We start from the raw sequence: 24,779 nt of genomic DNA on the forward strand, positions 1-24,779 counted from the left end.
AGCTTGACCCTCTCATTAACTTCAATGCGTTTAGCATCGACGTTGATATCTTCTCTGTAGACTATACCCGAGAGACCAATGCTTGAGTTAGGAAACTTGCTCTTCACCTTCAATACAAGGCTCTTGATATCGGCGACACATGAATCGGCAGACTCCGACGGAAGATTGTTGGTGCCAGTATGGATGATGACGTGAGAAGGATCCGAGAACTTATCCAACGGCTGCGCCTCGTATATCCAACTTACACTGCCAATCATAAAAGATCTATTAAATAAATAATTAATTTAGTTCTTTTTTCGTTTGACCAAATATTCGTTTCAAATGGTTGTAGTTTTTTTTTTTGCTGTTGTCTTTCAAACAGCTCTTTGAGCCCTCAAACTCCAAGTGACACTGAGTCATGAGACATTTAATGCGCTTTCAGTCTTTGACTCTGAGCGAACTCCTAGAGTGTGACCATTCAAACTGAATGCAGAAAAAATTTTAAAATTAAAGCACATCGAAGAGAGAAAGACAGGGCTCATACACCATTTCAAAAAATACAATAATCGCGACATCATTTTTTAAAATTGCAGGTTTAGGTGGCGCAAACCATCTTGAAAGCGCCTTTTGTTTTCAACAGGAAGTCTGTAAGAACAGCGCACGATAAAGCTACCACCATCGGGGAAGAACCAATAGGACAATTACATGATGACGTCATTTTACTAAAACCACCAGAATGCTTCGAGAATTAAACTTCAAGGATTCTTTGCCCGGGAGAGGCTGAGGCCAACACGTTTTATGGCATTGTTTGAGGCGGCCCACAGGCGGCCCAGCCTTAAAGTCTCTATAAGTACATACAAAAACGTTCTAAATTCCGCTTTTTTAAAAAAGTTTCGAAATAAAATTGACTCTCCTCTTGTTTGTTTTGTGTGTTTTACAGTCAGTTCGCTTTAAGAGCCATTTCGAAGTCTTTTTGACGAGTTTTAGACTTCGAGATGTACTCATGCATTCTCTTACAAAATTCAACTTCCAACGAACTCCTGGCCGCCTGTGCCTGTTCTAAGTCAAAATTGAAAATGTGTCATTTTATTCAAAGAGGACTCGGCTAAGAAAATTGGTCATGGCGTTCAAGCATAAAATTTTGTTTCGATTAATTTTTCTTAGGAGCTGGGGTGACATTTTGCGTAGCCTTCCCAAGTTGCACTTGCTTGGCCGCTGAACCAAACTGTAACGTGCTCAAGGTCTCGCTGAGATTGCTCGCAAGGGGACTGACATTGACGAACAAACAAGCCTTGCCATCACCCCCAAGGGAACTCTGCATCAGTTGCGTTAACTTGGAATTCCTGTAAGGCACGTGCATGGCATTTGTCCTCAGAGCCGCGAACACTTGGCCAAGTGCTGACAGCGATTTGTTAATAGCCGCGGCCTCGACCAGTCTTTGTCCCGTAGCCTCGGTTTTGGAGATTCTTTCCGAGCCTGCTAAGTCAACAAGGGTCAGCGTACCACGCGTGACGGCATTTGTCACGCGATCAGTGCCTTGGAGTTTCAGCAGCAGAAGCAGGTGAGAACGGGAACTGTTCGTGTTCATTTTTGTGGCACCAACGGAACGGTTCATGTCGCCTGAAAAAAAGCAAAAGAGCAAAGTTTAAGCCAGCCACAAAAAGCTTCCGATGGTTCCTCAGTTACTACTTGAGCCTTAAACCTACTCCCAGTTATTCCAAAAGGTGAATAAAGCTAATCACAATTAAAACGTAAGTAAAATAAAGGGCATGCGTGCGCGTGTGTTTTCTTCAGGTATGGAACTTACACACTTTTGATATATCAGTTAAAGTAGCTATATCACGATTTTTAGCTATTAGTTGAAGAACCCTCAAAACGCATTGCAATCAAAGAAAACCCTTACAAAACGGTAAAGTTGTGTCTAAAATTCCGCTAATTCTACTACTATAACCTCAACATCAGTGTGCGTTATTGGGTTTCGATGGCCAGGCACGATGCCAACAGATTGCAACTTGAACTGAAAAACTAAACTTTTCATGTCAAACTTCTGTGTTATTAAAAAAAGACCAAAAACTGATCTTGCTTTTTTCCCCTTCTCTCGATAAGAATCATATGATATCCTTCCATTTTCACACTTTTTAACGCGACAGACTATGAGATGACTGAGAATACTTGGCTGTGATTACACCTCAGCTTTGAACAATGTCTTCCCTTCCCCAGATAAACTTGGTAATTTTTTTCCCCAATTTTCTCGAACTTCGAATACAAAGAACAATTTTCTTTCTGTGGCCAGAACGCTTGCAAAATAATCAGAAAGATCCCACATAACTCAAACGTTAAGGATATACAGTGGAACCTCGATATAACGAGCCTCTACTAATATGACAATAGGCTGATTTAGCAACAGGACGGGAACGTCAGTTGACAACGGCGCGCGCGAATCAAACAACTGGCTTGACCAATGGCAGAGCGGCAAATTAGGCACCGGAAGTCGTGTTTACGTTCCCGTCCTGTTGCTAAATCAGCCTAAAGTCCTCGGTATAACGAACGACATTCTTCGCCCCAGAAATAGCAGAATAAATATGAAAAAGAACTTCGATGTAACGAAACCTCGTTATAGCAAACAAATTTTGCCAGTCCTTTGGGCCTTCGTTTTATCGAGGTTCCACATACACTAACAGGCTGGTCAAATGAGAGTATTACCTTTCTGCATGATACTTTTAATGTCAGAAGCCGATTTAACAACAACCTCAGTAACATCAGTGATAACAAGCTGTTTGCTCCTCATGATAATGTTCAGTTGCTGTGAGCTGCTGTTGTCGCTCAACAAATCTCTCACTGTCTCATTGTACACCTCAACCATGGAAACGCACATCGAGTAATCCACATTTGTTCGCTCTTTGCAAACTCTCAGAAGTTCAAGGATGGATCGAATGTTTACACCCGGGTCTTGGTCTGTTCCCATCATCGTATATGTCTTCCCCGCCCCTGGAATAAAAATTGGAATCACGTTGCCTGCGAAGTTGAGTCGAGTTCAACTTGACAGGCATGCCGGCGGTGAAGACCCGCATTGCTTCTTTTGGCTTGGGGGCCAGGGAGAATAGGGGTACGGGAGGCGGAAATGAAAAGAGCGGGAGGTTGGAGTTCTTAAAGGGGGGAATGGTTAGAAATAGAGGGAAAGTAAGCTTATCCAGCACGTCCCCAGTGACGAACAGGCCCAGAAGGCACTGCAAAAGTTAACTCGGTCCAGTTTCCTATTCGTTTTTAAGGTTTTTTTAAGGGTTGTGGTCTATCTCCCGTTGGGGGAGGAACTGCTACGGGCCCGCAGTAATTGGCGTCACGCGCTGTTGCGTAGCCTGCGAATAAAGCCGTTTCTGCCGAGGAGCAAGGAGATACGGCTGTATTCGCAGGCTAGCTGTTGCGGTGACCATCCCAAGAATTGGCGAACTTAAGTAAACAGATCTATAACACGGACCCTAGAGAGCTAGCCTGCGTAGCAGGCGTTTGGAAGAAGTCGGCACAAGAAAAAACGGGCGCGAGAAGGAGACACGCGTGTCTCCCTCGCGCGCGCCCGTTCTCTCTTTCACCCACTACTTCCAAGCGCCTGCTAGGCAGGCTACTAGAGAGCTGACAATTTTTTATTTAGCTTACCAGTCTGGCCATAGGCCATAATGCAGACATTATACCCGTCAACGCATGACGTAATAAGTGGAAGAGTGTCTTGAAAAACTTCTTCCTGTGAGCTAGATGGTGTGAATACTCTGTCAAATCTGAACGACTTTTTTTGTCCCGTACCCGAAGTTAAATTCAAGTCCTGATCTGTGGAGAATGTAAAAACACTGTCACCTTTAGGGTCATAGCGACACCTACAGAAAACTCTTATATTGCCGCGTAATTCTTGAAGCTTATTGTAAAGAAGCTTTCTTTCCATGACCTCTTTATGATAAAGTGCGCGAAGCTCCATAACCTCCTTGCTCGATCCCTGGTCTAAGTTTTTCATTTTGAGCAGGGAGCTCTGCGCTTGATCTAGAACTGAAGCAATTCCATCCATTTCGCTGGTGAAGCAGTTTCTTATTTCAACCAGCATCTGAGAAAATATTCGAACTGTTGACGCAATATTCCGACAAGTCTCTTTGTTAATCGTTGGTGCTTTGGGTGAAGGTACTACTTGTACCGCAGGTTGAGGGACCGGTGGCTCTGGCACTGATTTCAGCTGCTGTATCTCTCGTTGTAAATTCGTTCCTTTGATTTGAAGTTTCCTAACCATTTCTTCCGATGACTTCAGCTTAACTTTCAAGTCTTCATTCGCTGAACAGGATTCCTCCAGCTCCATTTCTTTCTCACGAAGCTGTCCTTCGAGTTGTTCAATCCTCTCCTTCAACAATTCAACCTCTGCCGCGTGATCTTGCCCAGAAGAGGAGCGGCTTTTTTGTTTAGTTCCTGGCCTTTTCTTCGCCATGTCCTCTGCCAGTAAAGTTATGTATGTATTAGTGACTTCGTCCAGATCATAGTTGCATTGCCTCAGCATCGCCAGGATTTCAAATTGATCGTCCCAGGCTGGAAATGCCTCTTGAATAGCAACAACACGTGATCTGACGTCAGGAACATGAAGCTCCCACGACAGCGGCATCTTCAGCCACGTGCCTGATACGTTATCATACACGCTCAACACGTTGAGCTTGGTCTCTTCAAAGTAGGTATTCAACAATCCTGAAATAAAAGATAAAAATACAGTGTGCAGTCAACTCTCTTCCTCTGAAAACGGACAGCTAAAGTTAGGTTGGTCCTTGCAGTTCTGCCATCATTTCCTTTGATTCATTATAAGACAGACACCACTTTAATGCCAACACCATAAGTTCGCCCCCTTCGTTCTTGAGTTGTTTTCTTTGACTCTCTATAAGGCAGAAACCACCTTAATAAAAAAAACGAAGAGTTGCCCTCCTTTGTTCTTGAATTGTTTTCTTTGACTCTCTTTTAGGCAGACACTACCGTAAAATGGACACCTTCTTTCGTTATGTCTTTTTTTTTTTTTTTCACTTTCTATGGACAATAGACACCAATGGTGTCTCTCTCTCAGACATACACCAATGGTATGCCCCTTGGAGCGAGTTGCCCATAAGGGTTTACCATGACGTTGATCTCTTAGGGTACTGACCTGCTTACCACTCTAAATAACAAAGGCACAGTATACATTACAATAAACCAGAATGAGCTCGTTTTTGCATAGGTTTCTCATATAAATAACTGACAAGCAGAATAACCTCACCCAAGAAAATCAGTTAAAAGTTGCTAAAAAACTAAACAAGAAACTGCCCAAGAGTCTAAAGAGGGTAGGGGCAGGACCTCAATGAATGGTGTAAAAAGTCTTTATGAAAAACAGGCCCTTTGCACTCGCAATGAAGCTTTCACCATTAGTACTTGCAGGACAAAATATATGACTTTATCTTTAAGATAAAGCTGAAGAGAAACATTTGAGCACTGTTTTGCAGTTTAGTCAACTGAATATCCCTGAGGTATAGTCGTGTTTCCGGTCTTTGCATCAGTACCCTGTACAGGAACACTGCAAGGAGGACAAAAGATTTGTAGAGGACTACAGTGTAGTAGCTAGCTATACAGTCATTGTGCACCTCTAATAGGATGTTCCATCATTCCCATACGGTCATCCTCCCATCTTGGAACCCATCCTTCGTCAGACCGCTGCCCATCATCATATGATCCCTCATCATATTCCACATAGTCTGCTGTCACAGGTTGCTGACTTTCTATGTAGCCATGTTGGTACCAATCTTCAGGAAATGGTTGTAATTCATCCCCTGTACATGAGATAGAAGGTAATAAGTGGAACTCATAAGGGAAGAAGAAAAGAAGGGACAACAAAGGGGGTAGATAGACATGAACGGACCACTCCTGCTTGACACACAGATTACTATTTGTAATAACCAAAGGGCTGGAAGTGCGCGCGAGTTTCAGGTTTCTGATCAAAGGTCAAAACACTCTTGCCCCAACACTGATGCTTTGCATACATGTTAGTTTAAAGTGATAGATGGCAAAACATATGTGATCAGATTACGAGCAAAAGAGGGTACAAACGAGCGTGATCAGGCTGGTAGACCTTAGATAACAATGACCTCAACCAGGTTGTATTGTCCAGCGGTTTTAGTGAAAGCAAGGGTTTGGCTGGGGTGCTCAGTCTCATGGGCTCCTGAAACCTGGTCTTGCTCATTCTTATTTAAGGATTTTCTACCAGATTGCATTCCATGTATGCATCTCATTCATTCTTAGTGGAAGTCCAAACAAAAATTAATGCTGGCTACATATCTGCAAAGCATATGTGATAGCAACCCAGAGAATAGTACTATGGGCTCCACTGGTATCATATCTGCTAAGCATACGTGATAGCAACCCAGAGAATAGTATTATGGGCTCCTCTGGTAACCGGCAATAAAGACTGAGACCAGTTTCTTTTCATTCAGTTGATTTTTTACTTGCTCAGAACATGCTTGTCCATGCTACAAGTTTAGCCTCTGCCTCTAAACTAAAGTACATCTTACTCACTACAAAATATAAGGTACAGTACCAATCAAAGGGTTGATAGCCACTAGCACCTCAATCTTTGAGATACAAAATTCGACTCTTGATTCTCAAAATTTTTAAAAATCAAGTCTCAAATCTCAAGGCTAGACTCATTAAACATTCCTTTCACTACTAATGAGGAGAATTTGGTTAAAAACAAAAAAAGTACATCTTTTGTCAACATTTTCTCAACTCTTAAAGGACATTTATGTTTCATAAAGCAGTGAGAAATGGCTACTTGCAAAGATGACTGTCTGATTATAACAAGCTGGTCAGTGTAAGGGTGTAAATGGCCAATTAACAGTGAACTAAAACCTAATGAAAGGAGAGAGAGGGCAGCCCATAATCACTTGGAGAAAGACTTTCTAGAAATAAGGCAGTGAGAGAGGGGGCTAATTTAGGGAAAGAGTAAGGGTACTTACTTCTATTCAAGGGGCGCCTCTCATTTCAGAGACTGCATCCTTCAGATGATTCATAACAACTAACACAACTAAGGCACCATCCACATTAATCTGCATATTTTTTTAACACATATTTTTACCAAGATTTGTGTGGCTGGGGTCTTAAACCATTCATTCTGAAGTTTGGTTTCAAGAAGACGTGGTTTCGGTAAGGGAATTCACTGGTTTTGTGTGGAGGAAAGGCGAATTGATGGGAAAAAATATATATGGGTTTCAAAAATATCAGAATTCGTTAGGATGTGGCCTAAAACAATATGTTAACTAACAGTTGCTCCCTTGTTTCTTTTCAGTATTTTTCTAGAATAAGCCTGTGTCAGACAAAGATGAGCACGTCTAAGTCATTATTTTTTCAAGCTCTTATTTCCATCTTCTAAGCAAATAAAAGCCGGATTAAGGTCTGGCTGGAAATTTTTTTCTGAAGGCTGGGTGTAGATGATCGAGTCAGATAGAAGTTAAATTGTATGAAAACTATAGTTTACAAGGGGTTTTAAAATGTGTTATATGTTCACAAAAGTATGCACAGCTACACAAGAACGCAAGGTATGTCTCTACCTGCATCCCACGAATTGACAAGATATCTGACCCCATCCACGTTGATCACACTGTAATCCCTTCCTGTCTTTATACAGTGAAATACTTCGAATACTATTTCGTCTGAACTGGAACTTTTATTCCCATCTTGCCAGTTTCGATAACCTGTTTGACGTCCACCGCTTAATTGCCCGTTAGTTCTCGCTCTTTTCGGATGATGATGCGAAGAAAGAGCAGACTGATGTGATGTACCCTGATGATTCCTGTCATACCTGTCCCTTCTGGGTGGCATTTGCCTAGAATGTGAACTGGGATGTTCATCGTGTGTCCCATGGTAACCATAACCATTCGATGTAGAACCGTACGAAGCAGAACTCTGGGGAGCCCAGCCGTTCCTAGAACCGTAATCTCCCGTGTAGTAAGACTGAGAGCCGTATTGCGGTTGAAATCTCTGACCATAGGCATCCCCACCGTTAGCAAAATAACCGGGATACGAGCTTGAATATCCCAAAGGAGGTTGACCATTATGAGGAACGTGCCGTTGACTCGGTTGCACCACCAAAGAATTTTGAGGCCTTGAATTTGCTCCATTACCCATTTTCACCGGAGATGTTACCTTTCAATAGCTTCCCAACTTCTCAAAGAGACAATAGTCGTTATGCCCGTCGAATTAACCGAAACCCTGACCAGACATTTCAATTGCGTGTTCATTTGTGTCACTTGAACATTTGCCACAAAGAGATGAATCAAAACAGTGACCCTTGGAGACCTTCGATTGCGTAGGACTGGGACTAACCTGCGCAGATACGCACATCTTTGAAACTTTGATTGATTGCGGGGTTATTGCGGGCTCGCTTATCTTCAAAATTTCCAAAATGGTGGACATTCTTGTTGCTGTGGTGTTGTTTCTTTGGCTTACATATCTATGGGAAAACTATCTAGGATACCGTCAGGTAACTTTATGCGACAGTTTTTGCTGACACACAAATTGAGGGAATCCTGTTGGAATTAGAGATCTTTTGAAGAAACTGTTCACCAAGGAAATAAGTCTTTAATACGTTTTTTCCGTTTTTTTACCCACACATGTGCACGTCGTGAATTGCAACATAAAGAGTATTATCGATGCCATAATCTTGTTAAGTTATGAAAGATTAACATTACCCTAATGTAGGACTGTAGTCATTTCAAATAGATGTCTATCTGACACCTTTCCACGAGGTCAATATTCTTACAGTCAAACCAAGTCAAGCGTACCCCCCAAGATTCTATCAGTGAATTGATTATTTGAAAAATGAATCCGTTAGTCGTTCCCGTAACTGGTGTCAAATTCAAAGCGGCATTTCTGCATGCGTAATGAGCAGTGAATATTTTACGAGAACTTCTCTGTATTTGGTCAGATTGGAAATCTTTGAATGGATTAAGCTTCTTAGAAGACATTTACATCAATTTCAGGAAAATGGAGCTGGTAGAAATTTCATAACTGCCTCGCGTGTGAATTCACGGCTCATTACACATACAAGAATGCAGAGATCAATCTGAAATCTACAACTAGCAACGGATTCACCTTTTGAATAATAAATTCATTAATGGATTCTTGGGGGGTACGCTTGACCTGGTTTGACTGTAATCTACCGTTGTTTTAAGGCGCACTACTCGGTTGTAAGACGCACCCCAAACTTTTCAAAGCGACTTTTTCAAGTTATCAAACTGAAAAATGAAGATGAAATATCCAGCTATAAGGCCCAACTGAGATTTTTGGCCATGTTCACCTTCACTACATTAAAACAACATACTTTCGAACTGTGAAAGGTTTGAACCCAGGAGTCATTTCAAAAGTAGGTTAAGTCTGATCGTCCGGGTGAACGTAGTCCTGAATAGAGCTGTTGTTGTTGACAGTGACTGACATTTTGACAACCTGTGCCGTAGTCATCTTCAGAGTCAAAGTGAGTTGTATCACGTCAGTTGATGGTATCATACTCTGGTTATTGATCTGATTGGTTAATTACGTCATGATGTTATTGGTCATCTGTCAGTTAAGCCATGATGTTATTGGCTATGAAGACTCGTAATCAGTAATTGGTGCGTTTCGATTGGTCTATTATCACAGTTAAACAGTTGTCTATTGTTAGTCAAATTGTCAGTTCTCCAGTCGTTCTCTCGTAGTTAGTTTTACTTGATCTCGTCAATAAGTCGTTTGTACGGCACTGGTAACTGTTGGCTATGATTCAGTGGCGTTTGCTGTAAGTTAGTAAACCAGCTTTCTAAAGTAAGACGTTGATAGTAGTCTGTAGAATATGACTGTTATACATGTCGCAGAGTCCCAGTCAATTTGATGTTTCGTCTTTAAATGGTCCTCACCAATGTGATTGTTGACGTCACCATTCCTTGTTGCGTGTTTGTGTTTGGTCAGTCGCATGCTTAGGTTTCTGCCAGTTTCACCAGTGTAAGAAGCCTGGCAGTCGCAGCATTTGATCTTGTACACTGCTCCCTGCCTGTCCTCGGGTTTGTCTTTGTCCTTGACATTAGTAAGCAGTCGCCGTAAAGTGGTTATTGGTTTGTGTGCAACACGTATATTGTAAGGTTGTAATATACATACAATAGTTTCAGAGGTGCCTCTGATGTACGCTGTAGTCACTGTCATAACAGGGCCAGGGTTGGTCTGAGTGTTGGAATCAATGTTACTGTGAGTGTTCCGTCTAACAAAGTCCGTTTTGTAATTGTTCTTACTAAAAACGTTGTTAAGACAAGACGCTACGGAGCTAGCGTACACTTCGGCGTCGTGGTTGTGGAACTAATTAATTGTAAATGCGGAGGAATAGTAAGAAATCAAATATGGTAAGAGTAAGGTGTGAAATTATGGGATTTGTCAGGATATTCTGAAAAGAGCAACATCCAAGAGGCCTACTTGCAAAAAACTAGCATTTCAGGACAAATTGTCTCCGCGATATTAGCCCAGTTATGCTCTGATGACTCCATACAAATCCTTCTAAAAAACAATTCTCCATTTTTCTTAGTCACATCAGGCTTCAAAAACATCATAGCAGTCTCATGTACTGATTAAAGATGTGTAAGGTATGGGTAAGGAGTCAATTACGTTGAGCATGGAATTGGCTAAAACCCAAAGTCACGAGTTTGAATGTTTTAAGGATAATTATTCACTGACTATCAGCACGCAGGGATGTCGGATAAACACAAGGAAGTTTAACACCAAAGGAGCATACCCTTTACAGAGCTTTAAAACACAGCATCTGCCAACACAAACTTGACTTGAACTTTGAGTAAAACTAAACAGCCTCTACCAATAATAACAAACTCTTACTTAAACTTCAGATATCTTACGGCTTCCGCGAACTTGTAAACACAGAACACAGGCTGAAAATCGACCTTCGTCACACTTGACTAAACACAGTAGTCCAGCTCGTGGGAAAAAAACTTAGTTCGTCAAATGACCTCGCTTGGAAGTTGTATACCGTTTGACATAAGGTTCTAGAAAATACTAAACAGGCGAATAGTAGTAGCTTTTCGACATATTTTATGATTTCAGTAACTGATGCAAGTCTGCTGACTCATGCTAATGTAAACATGCCCTAATTAATTATTCATGGCTAATCCAAAAACGTAGAGAACGTTCGAGAAAGTCACGCAATGCATGAAAGCAATTTTACTACCTAACACTCAACAAAGACAAAATGTCTTTGTGCAGCATTTTGTAACTTTAAATTCATCATAAAACAGTTCGAAAGGAGGGCTCACTCGTGAAATATTTTTAAACACTCGAAGAGAAATTTCGTGTCTCTACGCGGCCACGAAATATCCTCTATTTATTCCTCGAGTAATTAAAGACTAAACTCGAAGTGATCTCAAGATATCACGAAGTAGTCCGCTCTCATTTCGTGAAATAGTTGAAACAAGCCGAAAAGTCACGAACTTGCACGCCCAATCTTGTCCCGAAACTAGTGCATCATTTCGTAACTATTTTTCATATTCCAAACTACCTTGGGTCGCAGAAGCGCAATCGGCTAATCCCTCAACTTAGAGTCTCCTCTGATCTGACGGGTCACACAGGTCAGTCGGTTCAAACCCCTGGAAGGCCAAAAGAGTAATTCTTTCTTCCTAGAAAAAGTTAAAGAATAAATCAAAGAAATCGAAGTAATCTCGAAATATCTCGAACTAATTCGGTTCTCACTTCGTCAAATAGTCGAATAGAGCCGAAAACCTACAGACTTTGCTTGCCCAATCTTGTCAAAAAATTGCAACTTTGATACATTCCTGAGCGTTGCGAATCCTTTACTTTGCGCTCCGCCGAAGTAATAATCAGTCTCGTCTTGTAGGCTGTCAGGTGAGTTGCAAACTAGTTGCACTCGTCTCGTCAGAGTCCGGATAGTAGTAGCCTTGTGAGAGGTCGGGTTGTATGAAGACTGGTCTAGTAATCGGTCGGTATTTGTCAGTTGTCTGTAAATAGTCGTTTTTAGTTTGTTGTTGTCGGGAGTGACCAAGCAGTCTAGAATAGGTATCTTACCATTTTCTTCAATCTCCTTGGTGAACTGTATGTCAGCGTTCTGTCCGTTAAGGTGTTCGTGAAAATCGTCGATTCCATTTTTGTGTACGGCATTGAATGTGTCGTCAACGTAACGTAACCAAAGAGGTACAGTTCACATGTAGGTAGCTGGGGCTTGTTCCTCGATGTTTTGCATGACAACTTCTGCTACATCAACAGAAACTGGAGAGCCCATAGCTGTACCATGTAACTGTTTGTAGTGTTTGCCATTGTACTGAAAGTACGACAAAGTCAAACAGAGGTTGAGTAGGTCCATAATGTCGTCTGTAGGTAGTGGTAGTTCAACAGTAGTTCAGTACAGTCTAGAGCCAGTTGAAGTGGAATACTGGTGTTCAAACAGTGATTTCATGTCAAAGGACACTAGTTTGTGGTCGTCCGGTATCTGTATTGTCTTAATGCCGTCAATAAAGTTCTCAGTAGACTGTAGTTTGTGTCTAGATTCGTGACGTGAAATCGCTTGTGTCTAGATTCGTGACGTGAAATCGCTGTTCACCAGGATTCCACTTCAACTGGCTCTAGACTGTACTGAGAACGCTATTAAGAACTCTACGGTTGAACTACATGTATATTACAACCTTACAATATACGTGTTGCACACAAACCGATAACCACTTTACAGCGACTGCTTACTAATGTCAAGGACAAAGACAAACCTGAGGACAGGCAGGGAACAGTGTACAAGATCAAATGCTGTGACTGCCAGGCTTCTTACATTGGTGAAACCAGCAGAAACCTAAGCACGTGACTGATCAAACACAAAAGTGCAACAAGGAATGGTGACGTCAACAATCACATTGGTGAGGACCATTTAAAGACGAAACATCAAATTGACTGGGACTCTGCGACATGTATAACATATTCTACAGACTACTATCAACGTCTTACTTTAGAAAGCTGGTTTACTAACTTACAGCAAACGCCACTGAATCATAGCCAACAGTTACCAGTGCCGTACAAACGACTTATTTACGAGATCAAGTAAAACTAACTACGAGAGAACGACTGGAGAACTGACAATTTGACTAACAATAGATGACTGTTTAACTGTGACAATAGACAGATCAAAACGCACCAGTTACTGATTATGAGTCTTCATAGCCAATAACATCACAGTTTAACTGACAGACGACCAATAACGTCGCGACGTTATTGACCAATCAGATCAATAACCAGAGTATGATACCATCAACTGACATGATACAACTCACTTTGACTCTGAAGATGACTACCGCGCAGGTTGTCGAAACGTCAGTCACTATTCAGTATTCAGGACTACGTTCACCCGGACAATCAAACTCAACCTACTTTTGAATACTTTTGAACGTCACTAATTACGGTTTTTTCACCTGTGAGAACAAAAGCCAAAGATATGACAAATAAGATGCAGCAAATGTAAGCGAAAGAGTTGCGTACTTTGATTAAAAGGGAAAAAATTACGCTTATCAAAACAAAAAGCATTGTTTTCTAAAGCTGTGTATACTTAGTGATTTGCTTTTAGATCCATAAACAAGTCATGAGCAAATGTCCAACATCAGTTCTCTCCCAACAAAATTAATAAATTATCAAGGGAAAAGGTCATGAGAATTAATTTTAAGGACATGATCACCAAGGGGAAACGATTTGATCTTCCATTAAATTCTCAACTTATTCTATAGGAAAATATATAGAGATGGATCAGGAGAATTTGTATGTGGATATTGGGGGCTTCAAGGGTTAAGGTTTCCCTTTTCCTCCTGGGCATGCATTTCCAGTTAATAATAAACGATTATTTGATGAGGTTTTTCTGATATCAGGAACAATCAAGGTCAAGGTAAGAGTTATCAGCCGAGCCAAAGGCTGAGGCTGAAAACACTTAGCGAGACCTTGATTATTTAGGATATCACAAAAACTGAATCTATTGTTCTTTTATACATTGTTTTGGAGAAAATAACATCAAATACACCGTCACACAAAACCTGAATTGATATTGTTATTGGAAATCATGCATTGTGCACACAACCTACCGATTACATGTTGTAGAGCTGGATTACACAACGAATGCTTGACTTAAAATAACTCTTATTTTGTCAATAGTAGTTAGCATGGCAACGTATCCTAAGGATTATTTGGACCTACTTTTTAGCTTGTAGCACTGACACTGATTTTGTTACCTCTGCGTCCTTTGACCCGATGCATAAAAATCCCCAAAGATGCAGAATTGTGGTATGCGTCACATAAGACTCAAAGATCAGTTGAGCATAGAAATAATTGTATTTTTGAAATATATTGTTAAAAAAGGATTTTGCAGTGTACACAGAGTGAGATGAACGTGAATTGTATTTAAAATGGGCCAAAAGTAACCTTACAGAAAAGTGTAAAAAAATTGCACAAAAATAGCAGCATGCTGCCATATTGTTTTCTGTCAAGTCTTGTGCGTACAAAGTTGATTGGGATAGGCGCGCGCAATGGACTCCCCACACCGGAAAATTAGTATGAGCCACCTTAAAATTCTTGTTCCGTCTGTAGGTACCAAGGCGCAGATTACGTACCACAAAAGAAACAATTCAACCAAATAATAAAGCTCCCAGGGGAACTCTATTGTTTGTTTCCTTTGTTTCTTTTGTGCTGATGGTACCTGCAGAAAGACCTAAAATTCTCTTAATTTATGACCTTCCAGGTAACATGTTTGGTTGTTTTCTGAGCAGCTCATTTTTCTTTTCCAGCATAAAGTTTTGAAGCACACGAAAGATGTTCCTGTTGAATTGAAAGATGCCTTGGATCACGAATCATTTGAAAAAGCCAGAGTTTATCAGCTGGATCGGTCTTCATTTGGGTTTTATTCTGGGGCATACAGTCAGCTTGAAACAACAGTAAGATATTACAGTCACAAGGCTGTGCTCTAGCACAGCCCGGTGGTCCCTGGCGCCTAACTTTCGCTCTTGGGTGACTAAAAAATCTTAGTTTTATCTTACAAATCATAATGCTGGGCACCCTAGATTTTACAGGTTCAGAGCACTGGGCACCTTCAATTTTCCTCAGAGCACAGCTTTGAGTCATGTACATGTACATTAAAACGCATATGGATCACTAAGCAGTGAGTTCAAATTTTGAATGCCCGGTGTCCGCAAGGCCACAACAAAAAAAAAACATGGTCAGATGTTTTACGTAGGATCTTTTTTTTTTGTGGCTTTTTTTCCCTTACTTCTACTGTTGGCCCTTTTCCTGAACTTCCCAAGGCTCTGTGAGATGCATGTTACTGATATCTTTACATATATATTAAGGAAACTGTATTTTTTGTCTGAAGCTCATCCTATGGCTGGGTGGAATTCCATTCTTGTGGAACATTTCTGGAGTGTTAATTTCCAAGTTTGGCTACACAACTGAGTATGAGGTTTGTTTAACTTCATCTACAATGTTTACTATAGGTTAAGGCCAGTCTAAAATCAGAATTCTGCTTGTAGAGAGGTGACTGTTGATTAAAATAAACTATTCCATTTAATTAGAAACTTGTACACAAGTGAAAAAACATTTTTTGAATTTGGTGTAGCTTATACAGAAGGTTGTGCAACTGCTATTTATTGGGGCCCTAACAAAATTAATTTGATAGAACGTTACACATTGTGTAAATTTCTTACAGGATATGAAATTGTACCACTAAAAAATTAACTTTGAATTGTAAACTACCATGCATGTACATGTACATATATACAATGACTTATCATCAGATTATTGTACACATGTTGTAGTTAATTTGTTCTCTCAGGTAATTTTTGTTTTTCTTTTGTTTTTGCATACTATGGTAATGTTTGCTAATGAAGTTGAAACAAAAGAAAAATTAAAATTATGTGAGATAAAAAATTAACTACAACACATATGTACAAACTAAGCAGCTAAAAGTCAAGGATTAAATAGCATTTTAAAAAAATATAAAATATTCCATAAAATTATCATGGCTATAAGCTAATTAAAAATTTTACAACCATTGTTAGGTGATAAAATGAGTTTTTCACTAGTTCAAGAATGGTGGGTGCAAATGATCTAGCTTATTTTAGTAAACCTTGCCTATTCTCTTTACATACAATTATAGATGGGAAATATTTTTTCATCAAGAATGTTAGACCTAAGCATAGTCTCAGAGTACTCCTTTTTCTCCTGCTGAGCAGAATAATTGTTTAGGCAAAATATATTAATTTTAAATCAGAGGTCACTGACTAAATTAAAGCAACATTGGCAACAAATGATTTTGTTACTAAAGACATTAATAAGGGACCCCCCCCCCCCCCCCATGCTTTTTTTGGTGAAGAAGAAACCTTTCCTAGAGTTTCCTAGAGCTGCCATTTTATCTTTCTTAGATAATGTAATGGCATGCCTAAAGGCTTTTCAGTTCTGACATTCAAGAGGATTATTCTTTAGATACAAATTTAGCACCTGGTTTAAGGATTGATCCTTCAAAGTTCAATCAGCACGTTAATTCTTATTTTCTTACAGCCAGGCGCTGCATCTGGCTCTGTAAAACAAATGAATTGACACTGACACTCCATAGTCAGTCTCCTCCTAAAGAATGGACTTTTCTAAACAGCATCTTAAACTTTAACCATCTTTTGGTGCCGCGCTCCCTTATGCCCCTGATAATTCCATTGTATATATTAGCCTTTTTTTCTTTCTATAATGAATGCTGCCTGTTAAACCTTTGCATTGTTTATTGTTTATCTTTTTTCTATGTATAAGATTAATGATAATATTATTTTTGTAACTCTCTGCCCATCTCAGGGCTGTCACTAAGTTTCATAGGAAACAAAACGAAAATAGGACCAAAAGAACTTCCTAGCTGGAAAATTCCCCTCCTACTAATTGCATATACTCAGCAACTTGAAATGTTAGCGACAGCCCTGAACCCTTTCCTTTTTTTGTTTTGTTGTTTTTCGTTTTTATGTAAATGTGTAGTAAAGTGTTGTAATAAAGCAAACAAATACATGTAAAAATAAAAATATTGAATAAATTTAAGCAACATACAATATTATATTCTTGGCAAACAGTTGTTGTTTCATGGGCTCCACTTAACCCTTTAAGCCCCAGTATACATGTACAAATTTTCCAAACTGATCTCTATACATTTCCTTAAAGAATGAGTTGAGAGAATTTGATAAAAGAGCAAAGCATTTTCTGTAAGGTGATCATTTCATTAATTCTCATAACCTATTCTCTTGAAATTGTATGGATATTGTTAGGAGAAAATTGATGTTGGTCACTATTGGGACTTAAAGGGTTAACATGCATGTACATGTTTTGTGCTGTAGAATAATAATTAACTGTTCTTGTTATTTCAGATAACTCAATCTGTAGCATTCCTCCTTCTTGGAATGCTGTTCAGTACCATTACAGACCTCCCGTGGAGTATTTACAGTACTTTTGTTATTGAGGAAAAGCATGGATTCAACAAACAGGTTTGTCAATAGTGTTAGCATGTTCTTTCTAAATTCTTTGACTTACAGTGTATAAACCACTTTGTCTAGATTCAAGATAGTGGCCAGAAAACTACATGTATGGTGTTACAGTCAAACTCTGCTAATATGGACCACTGTTGGGTCCATAGAGAGTGTCGGTATTAACAGGGTGTCCATATTAAGTGGGTTATGACTGTTGTTAATAAAGTAAAATGAAACCTTTTATGAGAACAAAATGCTAAAGAAATTAAAGAGGACATAAGCGTCATCAATTTAAACCTCTATAACCTTCTCAAAGCTGTAATTCCATGGACAAATCCACAGAAGCACTCAAAAATCGCTCATCTGTATATTAATTTATCCAAAATCGCTCTCTGCATAACTTGCTTGATGCCAAAAGAGGTCTAAAAATTGATGTCTACAAATTATCATATCTGGTGTACTTTAGCCCAAGGAACATCGACATGCTGTCAACTGAAAGATTTTTTACCTTAAAGAAGGAAAGGTTTATTACAACACACAGTTGATAATGAAGTGTCAGCATTAGCGAGGTTGACTTTCTATGAGAATTTGTTGATTGGGCAAGAAACAAGTGTACGTTGTCTGCATTAAGGGGTATCTGTATTAAGTGGGTTGAATTTAGAGAAAATGTATGGACTTTCCCCAGGGGCAATGAAAACTGTCCGTAATAACGGGGTGTCCGTGTCAAGCAGATGTCTGTAAAGTTTGATTTGACTGTCGTTACTTGAACTGCCATTTTTGGAAAGTTGATCTACAATTTTAAAGTTCCAAGTAGTATGAAATGGGACTGTCAAAGTTGGAATCTTGTAGAGTTCTAAATTTTAATATGATTAGAGTGGCGTTTATAGAAGTGGATACCAATTACAATGTAGTTTACAGAGGCCTTGTTAGGGTACAATTTTGACAAGCATGATGGCCTCGAAACAGCAACATAAGAAAGCTTAAATGGAGACAAACAGTACAAAAATGGGTTGAAATTGTGACAGGGATGAGACCCCCCCTATATTGAGGCCCTCAAATCCTGTCCAGTATGTACATAGTTAGTTATCAGCTTGTTACACAACACTATCTTGGGACCTGGGTCAGGCTAACAAGGACAGAAAAATATTTTTCATTAGTGAACATAACAAATGCATGTGAGAATCCCAATTCAGTGGCCCCTGGGGCAAACCAGTTGTCTTTTTGCAAAATAATGTGTTGAGCTTAACTTGGAGCTACAATGTATGTGTTCCAAGGACATTACTCTAGGTAGTTGCTGGAGTGGAAATTAAACCCAAAGCAACCAAGGGAAATCTAGTGTTGTAAACAACCCAGTCGTACTGCATCTTTAAATTATTGGGACGGTATCTCATTGTAACCACTCTTTCCTTAAATAACATTTACAGTGTGTTAATTTTGTCAATTTTCTTGCCAACAGTGCGTTTTTATTTTTAATTTTTTTTTCTGCAGACCATTGGTTTCTATTTCAAGGATCGTGTGAAGAAGCTGGCCGTGATGTCAGCGATATCACTTCCTTTAGTGGCAGCATTGTTGTACATCATTAAGTGGGGAGGGCAATATTTCTTCATTTACACTTGGCTCTTTACACTTGTGGTTACTTTGGTGAGGACTGGCTTGATTACTGTAGAAAGGTTCCACCCCTTGTCATGTCTCCAGGGGCGAATCCAGGAGTTTTGGATTGGGGGGTCCCTACTTTGGTTCAGAAAGGACTGTTGAATTTTTTTGTGCCAAATTACTTCTCACAGAGATGACCACGTGTTTCTCAACACGTGTGAACGCCAGACGCTGTTGGCGCAGGAAATACTGCTTTGCAAGCAGAGGCAACAGATCATAGGAGGATACCCAAAAATAATCACATTTTCGAATAGCCCTGGAATTCAGTTTAGTGGCAAAATGCAACCCGCGTTTAATTTTTAAAAAAATCGGCCAGTTAAAAAATGACATACGATCCTGTCGATGTAAGAATTTCGGTTTCAAACAAGCGTCAGGTCTGATAAGGGGGAGTCCAGACCCCCCAAACTCTCCCCCCTGCATTCGCCACTGGTAACTCTCATTAGCTTTGGCACCTTTTGGGCCGGCACTAGGTGTCCATTTTAGAGAGATGTCCATCTTATGGAAAGTCAGCTCATTAGAAGGTGTAAAGAAAGGTGTCCATTTTAGCAAGCTGTCCTTCTTATAGAGGGGTCCGTTAAGAGAGAATTGACTGTAAAGAGGCAATTTATATTCCTTGAATGTTTTTTTGCAATCCACACACTTACAGTCTCGTGACTACCTCTGCCTGAGGGCTAGTGACCATATTTCCTTTTGAGTCTCTTTTACACTGGCAAATTTACTTAAACCACTTGTCATCAGTAGATGAATCTACCCTTGAAGATGACTTATGAAGTCATATTAAGTTAGGTATTTTTTAGATAATTCAGCGAAATAATAATAGTTGTGTTTACAGTGATTTTGTTACCTCTGCGTCTTGCGTCCCTCATGCATAAAAATTCATGGCATGCGTCCCGTAGGATGCAAAGATCGATCGATCAATCTATTTTAACATGTGTATTTGTAGAAATTACCTGTCCGTGTAATTTTTTTTGGAGGTTATTATGGCTGTTGTTTAACGATGCATATTTTCTCTTAGCCTTTGCTGTGCTTTAAAATAGAAGGACTATATTTTAATTTCAGTATACTGTAATGCAGAGTTTTGGAGTCTGCCTTCAGATTAACTGTCTGTTACATCAAGACCAAAGCAATTTTAATTTCGGACTCGTTATTTTTTTAACTGGGACTCATTGGTTCTGGACTGAGACAAGATGGGTCCCGGACTCAAACAATCAAGAATAATGCATCTATAATTCTCTTTCAGGTTCTAGTCACTGTCTACATGGACTACATTGCTCCTCTATTTGATAAATTCACTCTCCTTCCTGAGGAGACCTTGCGCACTTCAATTGAGCAGCTAGCAGCCAAGATCTCATTTCCATTAACCAAGATTTATATCGTAGAGGGTTCCAAGCGATCCTCACATAGCAATGCTTATTTTTATGGCTTCTTTAAAAACAAGAGAATAGTTTTGTTTGACACGTTACTGGCTGACAATCCAGTGAAGAAGGATGAAGGTGAAAACGGTACCGCAGAAGACAAGGAAGGCAACGAAGGTGATGAAATCAATCAGGAAAATGGAGAAGTGGATAGCAATAAGGAAGACACCAAAGATGAGGTATCGTTGATAATAAGAACGCGTGGTTTAAGAAACTGCTGGCAGAAATTTGGCACTTTAATAGAAAAAATATATAAGAACCTGTCTAGCAAAGCAAAATCAAGCAGATTCTTATATGTGGGTTACAGGTAAATTAAGATGAACATTTAACCAAGGAGTTTGACTTCGAGATTGCCAGTTGATATTACAAGAAGATACTGCGCCAAACTGTAATTACAAATGGAAGTATTACTGAGAAAAGGTTAATTAAAAGTACAAATTATGGTTGTCTTCATGGATCTTGCATAAGGAGGTTTGCAATGTACAGTTTTGAATAAATAGTGTATATTTAAGAACCAAACTCAAGTTTCTTTATTTTTCTGGTTGTCGACAACTACTTCTCCTTCATGGAAATTAAGAACGTAATCGAATACCTACTTAGCCCGAGTAAATTGCCAATAATTACCCCAAAATAAAAGAACTTTTTCCCCACACCTCAAAAAATGTAGGTTCTTATTTCGGGTGTTCACGGTATCGTTTGTTCTAGTTTGTACACTTCACACGTGTCCAGTATACACAAACGGATACGATTCGTCAAAATGCCCATCCCAATCTTACCATTAGCGAAAAGTAACGATTCGTTAAAGAAGCCGTCCGATTCGTGACGGTAACTAACAGTGTTTCTGCTGTTGCAGATTACAACTGAAAGTGAAGAGAAAAAGACCCCCAAGGGCTGTTCAAACGATGAGATACTGGCAGTATTAGGACACGAGCTTGGGCACTGGAAGCTCAGTCACACTCTTAAAAACCTTGCTATCTCACAGGTAACATTGAGTAGTATCGGGTCGAATTCTAGGATAGAGTAACCTAGAACCTTCCATAACTCTACGCCAAAAAATGTTAAAAAATTTAACGAGTTTCGAATCAAAAATAATGTACACAATGTTAGCGATATTCACCTACATTGTATTCCAGTGCAAGGAAACCATTCATCAATATTTCGGTGGGGAAGTGAAGCACAAAGGCTTGATTTTACCAACTCAGTTGATAATGTAAATTTTCCACAGTAAAAAGATTAAAAAGCTAACGTTTGGAGCGCACGATTTGCCTCTTACTACAAAATACGAGATATGCCCCGATCATATCATCCCCGTAGCATAAAAGCAGCCGACATTTTTTGATGCTACGGTACCACTGGTTTCCCCGCGAAATGATTTCTGAGGAACGAGCGCAGAAATTCCATACTGATGACTCGTCACTACCCAGATCTGGGTAGTGCTTCTGATTGGTTGTGTGGAAAATTTGCTTCAGCCAATCAGAAACGCTACCCAGATCTGGGAAGTGTCACGTCATCAGTATGGAATTTCTGTACTCCTCTCTCAGACGTCATTTGACGAATTGTCGGCTTTTTTCTCAGGCTAGTTATCCCGTGGCTCAACGCCTTTGCGTTTTACCTTTCCTCGCTTATGAGCTACGGGTACTCCCAGTTTCAACCAAGCGTTTCTGAATTAAACCCGTATTCATCCGTGGCAAATATCACACCCGTCAGGTCAGAATCAATTTGGCTATTTTTTAACCCTTTGAGTCCCAATGGTGACCAACATCAATTTTCTCCTAACCATATCCATAGATTGTCCAGAGATTAGGTTATGAGAATTAATAAGTTGATCACCTAAGAAAAATGCTTTGATCTTTTATCAAATTCTCTCAACCAATCCATGAAGGAAATGTATAGAGATCAGTTTGGAGAATTTGTATGTGGATATTGGTTAACTACTGCTTGCTCTCCTGTCTGTAGGTGAATTTGTTCCTTTGTTTTATGATGTTTGGTTACCTGATGCACTACAAGGTCTTGTTCACCAGTTTTGGTTTTCCTAACTCTCAACCCACCATGATCGGCCTGGTTATCATATTCCAGTTTATATTTTCACCTTATAATGAGGTAAGCACAGAAACTGTTTATTGTTTATTGTTTTGTTTGCCATAAGTTGTACAAAGCAAAAAAAAACTCTAATTATTTAAACTCTCATGGCGAGGAAGCCCAAGAGAAGCCACCGGGCTTATAAGGAATGGGCTCCCTCAGTTAGATAATTAGAACAAAATATTATCATAGTAGATACAGAGTCACCCCCTCGGCAAAATGTCTCAATATATCGTAGCTAAGAAGAACCTCTTTTATCCTATAAACTTCAGTGAAATACCAGGTGAGCTTTTGCTCGAAAACATGATATTTTCACATGTGAGATTAACATGTTATCTTCACTTGTGAAAAGATCACTGTTGCTATGGCTACATAATAAAGCGCGCCTTTCATTCTTAGCACAAAATTATTAGAGTAAAATGTGTTGGTATTTTTTTGGTGTTTATATGATAAGGCTTAGAGAAGAGACATACATGTACAACACCTCACATGTACGTAGAGGATATTAAATGGCCGCCTGGAGATACGAAATTTCTCTCCTCCTGTTGAAAAATTTTTCACGAGTGAGCGCAGCGAACGAGTAAAATATATCTTTCTACGTTCCAAGAGAAATTTCTTATCTCCAAGTGGCCATTTAATACCGGTATCCTCTATGCACATATGATGGGTTGTACATGTATGTCTCTTCTCTAAGCCTAGCCTGGTGGCCGATTAACCGGGTGTATTTTCTAAACTTTTGCTGTAATTTTAGTTGTTAGGCTTTCTAATGACCGTGCTGAGCCGGAAGTTCGAGTTTCAAGCAGACGCTTTTGCAAAATCTCTTGGATTTTCTGGTCATCTACGCTCTTCTCTAATAAAGCTCCATAAAGATAATCTTGGGTTCCCTGTGGCAGACAAGCTGTACTCTGCTTATCACTACTCCCACCCACCACTCATTGAACGACTCAGAGCCCTGGGAACCAAGCAAGACTAAATACTGGAAATACAAGTGACGCACAATTGCGGACGTGTGGCTTCTATATTTCAATTTTTTTTGTAAAGTGGAATCGGAAGAGACAAAGGTCTTCCACTTTCCACATGTCACACGTCTATCAAAACCCCACACTTGTGTTAACGTATTGTTCTAAAAAATCTTAAGTATTAAGGAATAATAACAATTTAAACACTGTTTAAAGTTGTTTCGCCAAAGTTATTATGAATTCGATATTTGGTGCACTTATCAAGGTTAAACTTTGGAGGAAAAAGATCACAAATGAAGGAAAATGTAGTGGTTAAGGGACTGGACTTTCATCTAACTGCGTAGCAGGCGCCTGAGAGAGAAAACGGGGCACACGAGGGAGACACGCGTGTCTCCTTCGCACACCTCGATCTTTTGTGGATACTGCTTTCAAGCGCCTGCTACACCCCCGCGCAGGTTAACTTTCAACTCTATAGAGGGTGGAACGGTGGATTGGTTTTACTTTACTCCATCATAATTTAAGGGGTGTCTGGCGGGCAATGCTCAGGAAAATAATTGGAGGAAACAACTTCCAAGGAAGATATATCCTAGATATCACTTCCCAACCTTGGGACGACGGCTACAGAACGTCAAGAAAGCAATCGAGTTAGCCTCAACTTTGCCGTTACTGCGCGAGTACGACGAGAAATTGCCTAGATGTATTTTCATATTGTACATGTTATAGTTAATTTTTTATTTCAGTTAATTTTTGTTTTTCCTTTTTTTTTTCAAATCTATTAGCTGACATTACCATACCCAAACACCAAAGAAAAATAAAAATTAATTGAGATAAAAAATTAACTACAACATACATATCGAGAACCTGAACAAACTACGACGAATTTGTCTTTTTTTTATAGCCGAGATATTTTTTGTTAAGAATTCAACTCCAGCGGAGTTCCCCTACTTTTGACAATATACCGTATTTATTCGAAAAAGCGCCCAACCTTGAATTAGCGCCCACCTCGAATAAGCGCCCATCCAAAAGACAGAAAAAGTTAATAAGCGCCCACCTCCACCCCACCTCCTCCCCCCCACACTCAAACTCAAATAAGCGCCCACCCTCAGCTCCCCTTCCCGCTCCCCCCCCCCCCCCCCCCAAAAAAAAAACTTGAATAATTTCTAATA

General features: G+C 39.8%; 2 protein-coding genes across 3 annotated transcripts; one reads left to right on the forward strand and one right to left on the reverse strand.

Annotated features, from left to right (window-relative positions):
* Positions 1-213: 213 nt before the first annotated feature.
* Positions 214-8,247, reverse strand: LOC140949591 (uncharacterized). Its single transcript, XM_073398753.1, has 5 exons — positions 7,566-8,247; positions 5,607-5,792; positions 3,631-4,689; positions 2,683-2,967; positions 214-1,599 (listed from the first exon to the last, which is right to left on the reverse strand). The coding sequence occupies exons 1-5, from the start codon at positions 8,140-8,142 to the stop codon at positions 1,130-1,132; spliced, it is 2,577 nt and encodes an 858-aa protein (XP_073254854.1). The 5' UTR covers positions 8,143-8,247; the 3' UTR covers positions 214-1,129.
* A 145-nt stretch (positions 8,248-8,392) lies between these two features.
* On the forward strand, positions 8,393-24,694 carry LOC140949599 (CAAX prenyl protease 1 homolog). Of its 2 annotated transcripts, XM_073398760.1 has the most exons (9): positions 8,393-8,497; positions 14,805-14,951; positions 15,386-15,472; positions 17,409-17,525; positions 18,996-19,148; positions 20,401-20,754; positions 21,429-21,557; positions 22,532-22,675; positions 23,406-24,694. In XM_073398760.1, the coding sequence occupies exons 1-9, from the start codon at positions 8,420-8,422 to the stop codon at positions 23,625-23,627; spliced, it is 1,431 nt and encodes a 476-aa protein (XP_073254861.1). In that variant the 5' UTR covers positions 8,393-8,419; the 3' UTR covers positions 23,628-24,694. The 2 variants fall into 2 exon arrangements, with proteins under 2 accessions (XP_073254861.1, XP_073254865.1); XM_073398764.1 differs by lacking the exon at positions 15,386-15,472.
* Positions 24,695-24,779: the final 85 nt, after the last annotated feature.

Source organism: Porites lutea, chromosome 1 (assembly GCF_958299795.1).
Source record: "Porites lutea chromosome 1, jaPorLute2.1, whole genome shotgun sequence".
In the NCBI taxonomy this organism is placed as follows: domain Eukaryota; kingdom Metazoa; phylum Cnidaria; class Anthozoa; order Scleractinia; family Poritidae; genus Porites; species Porites lutea.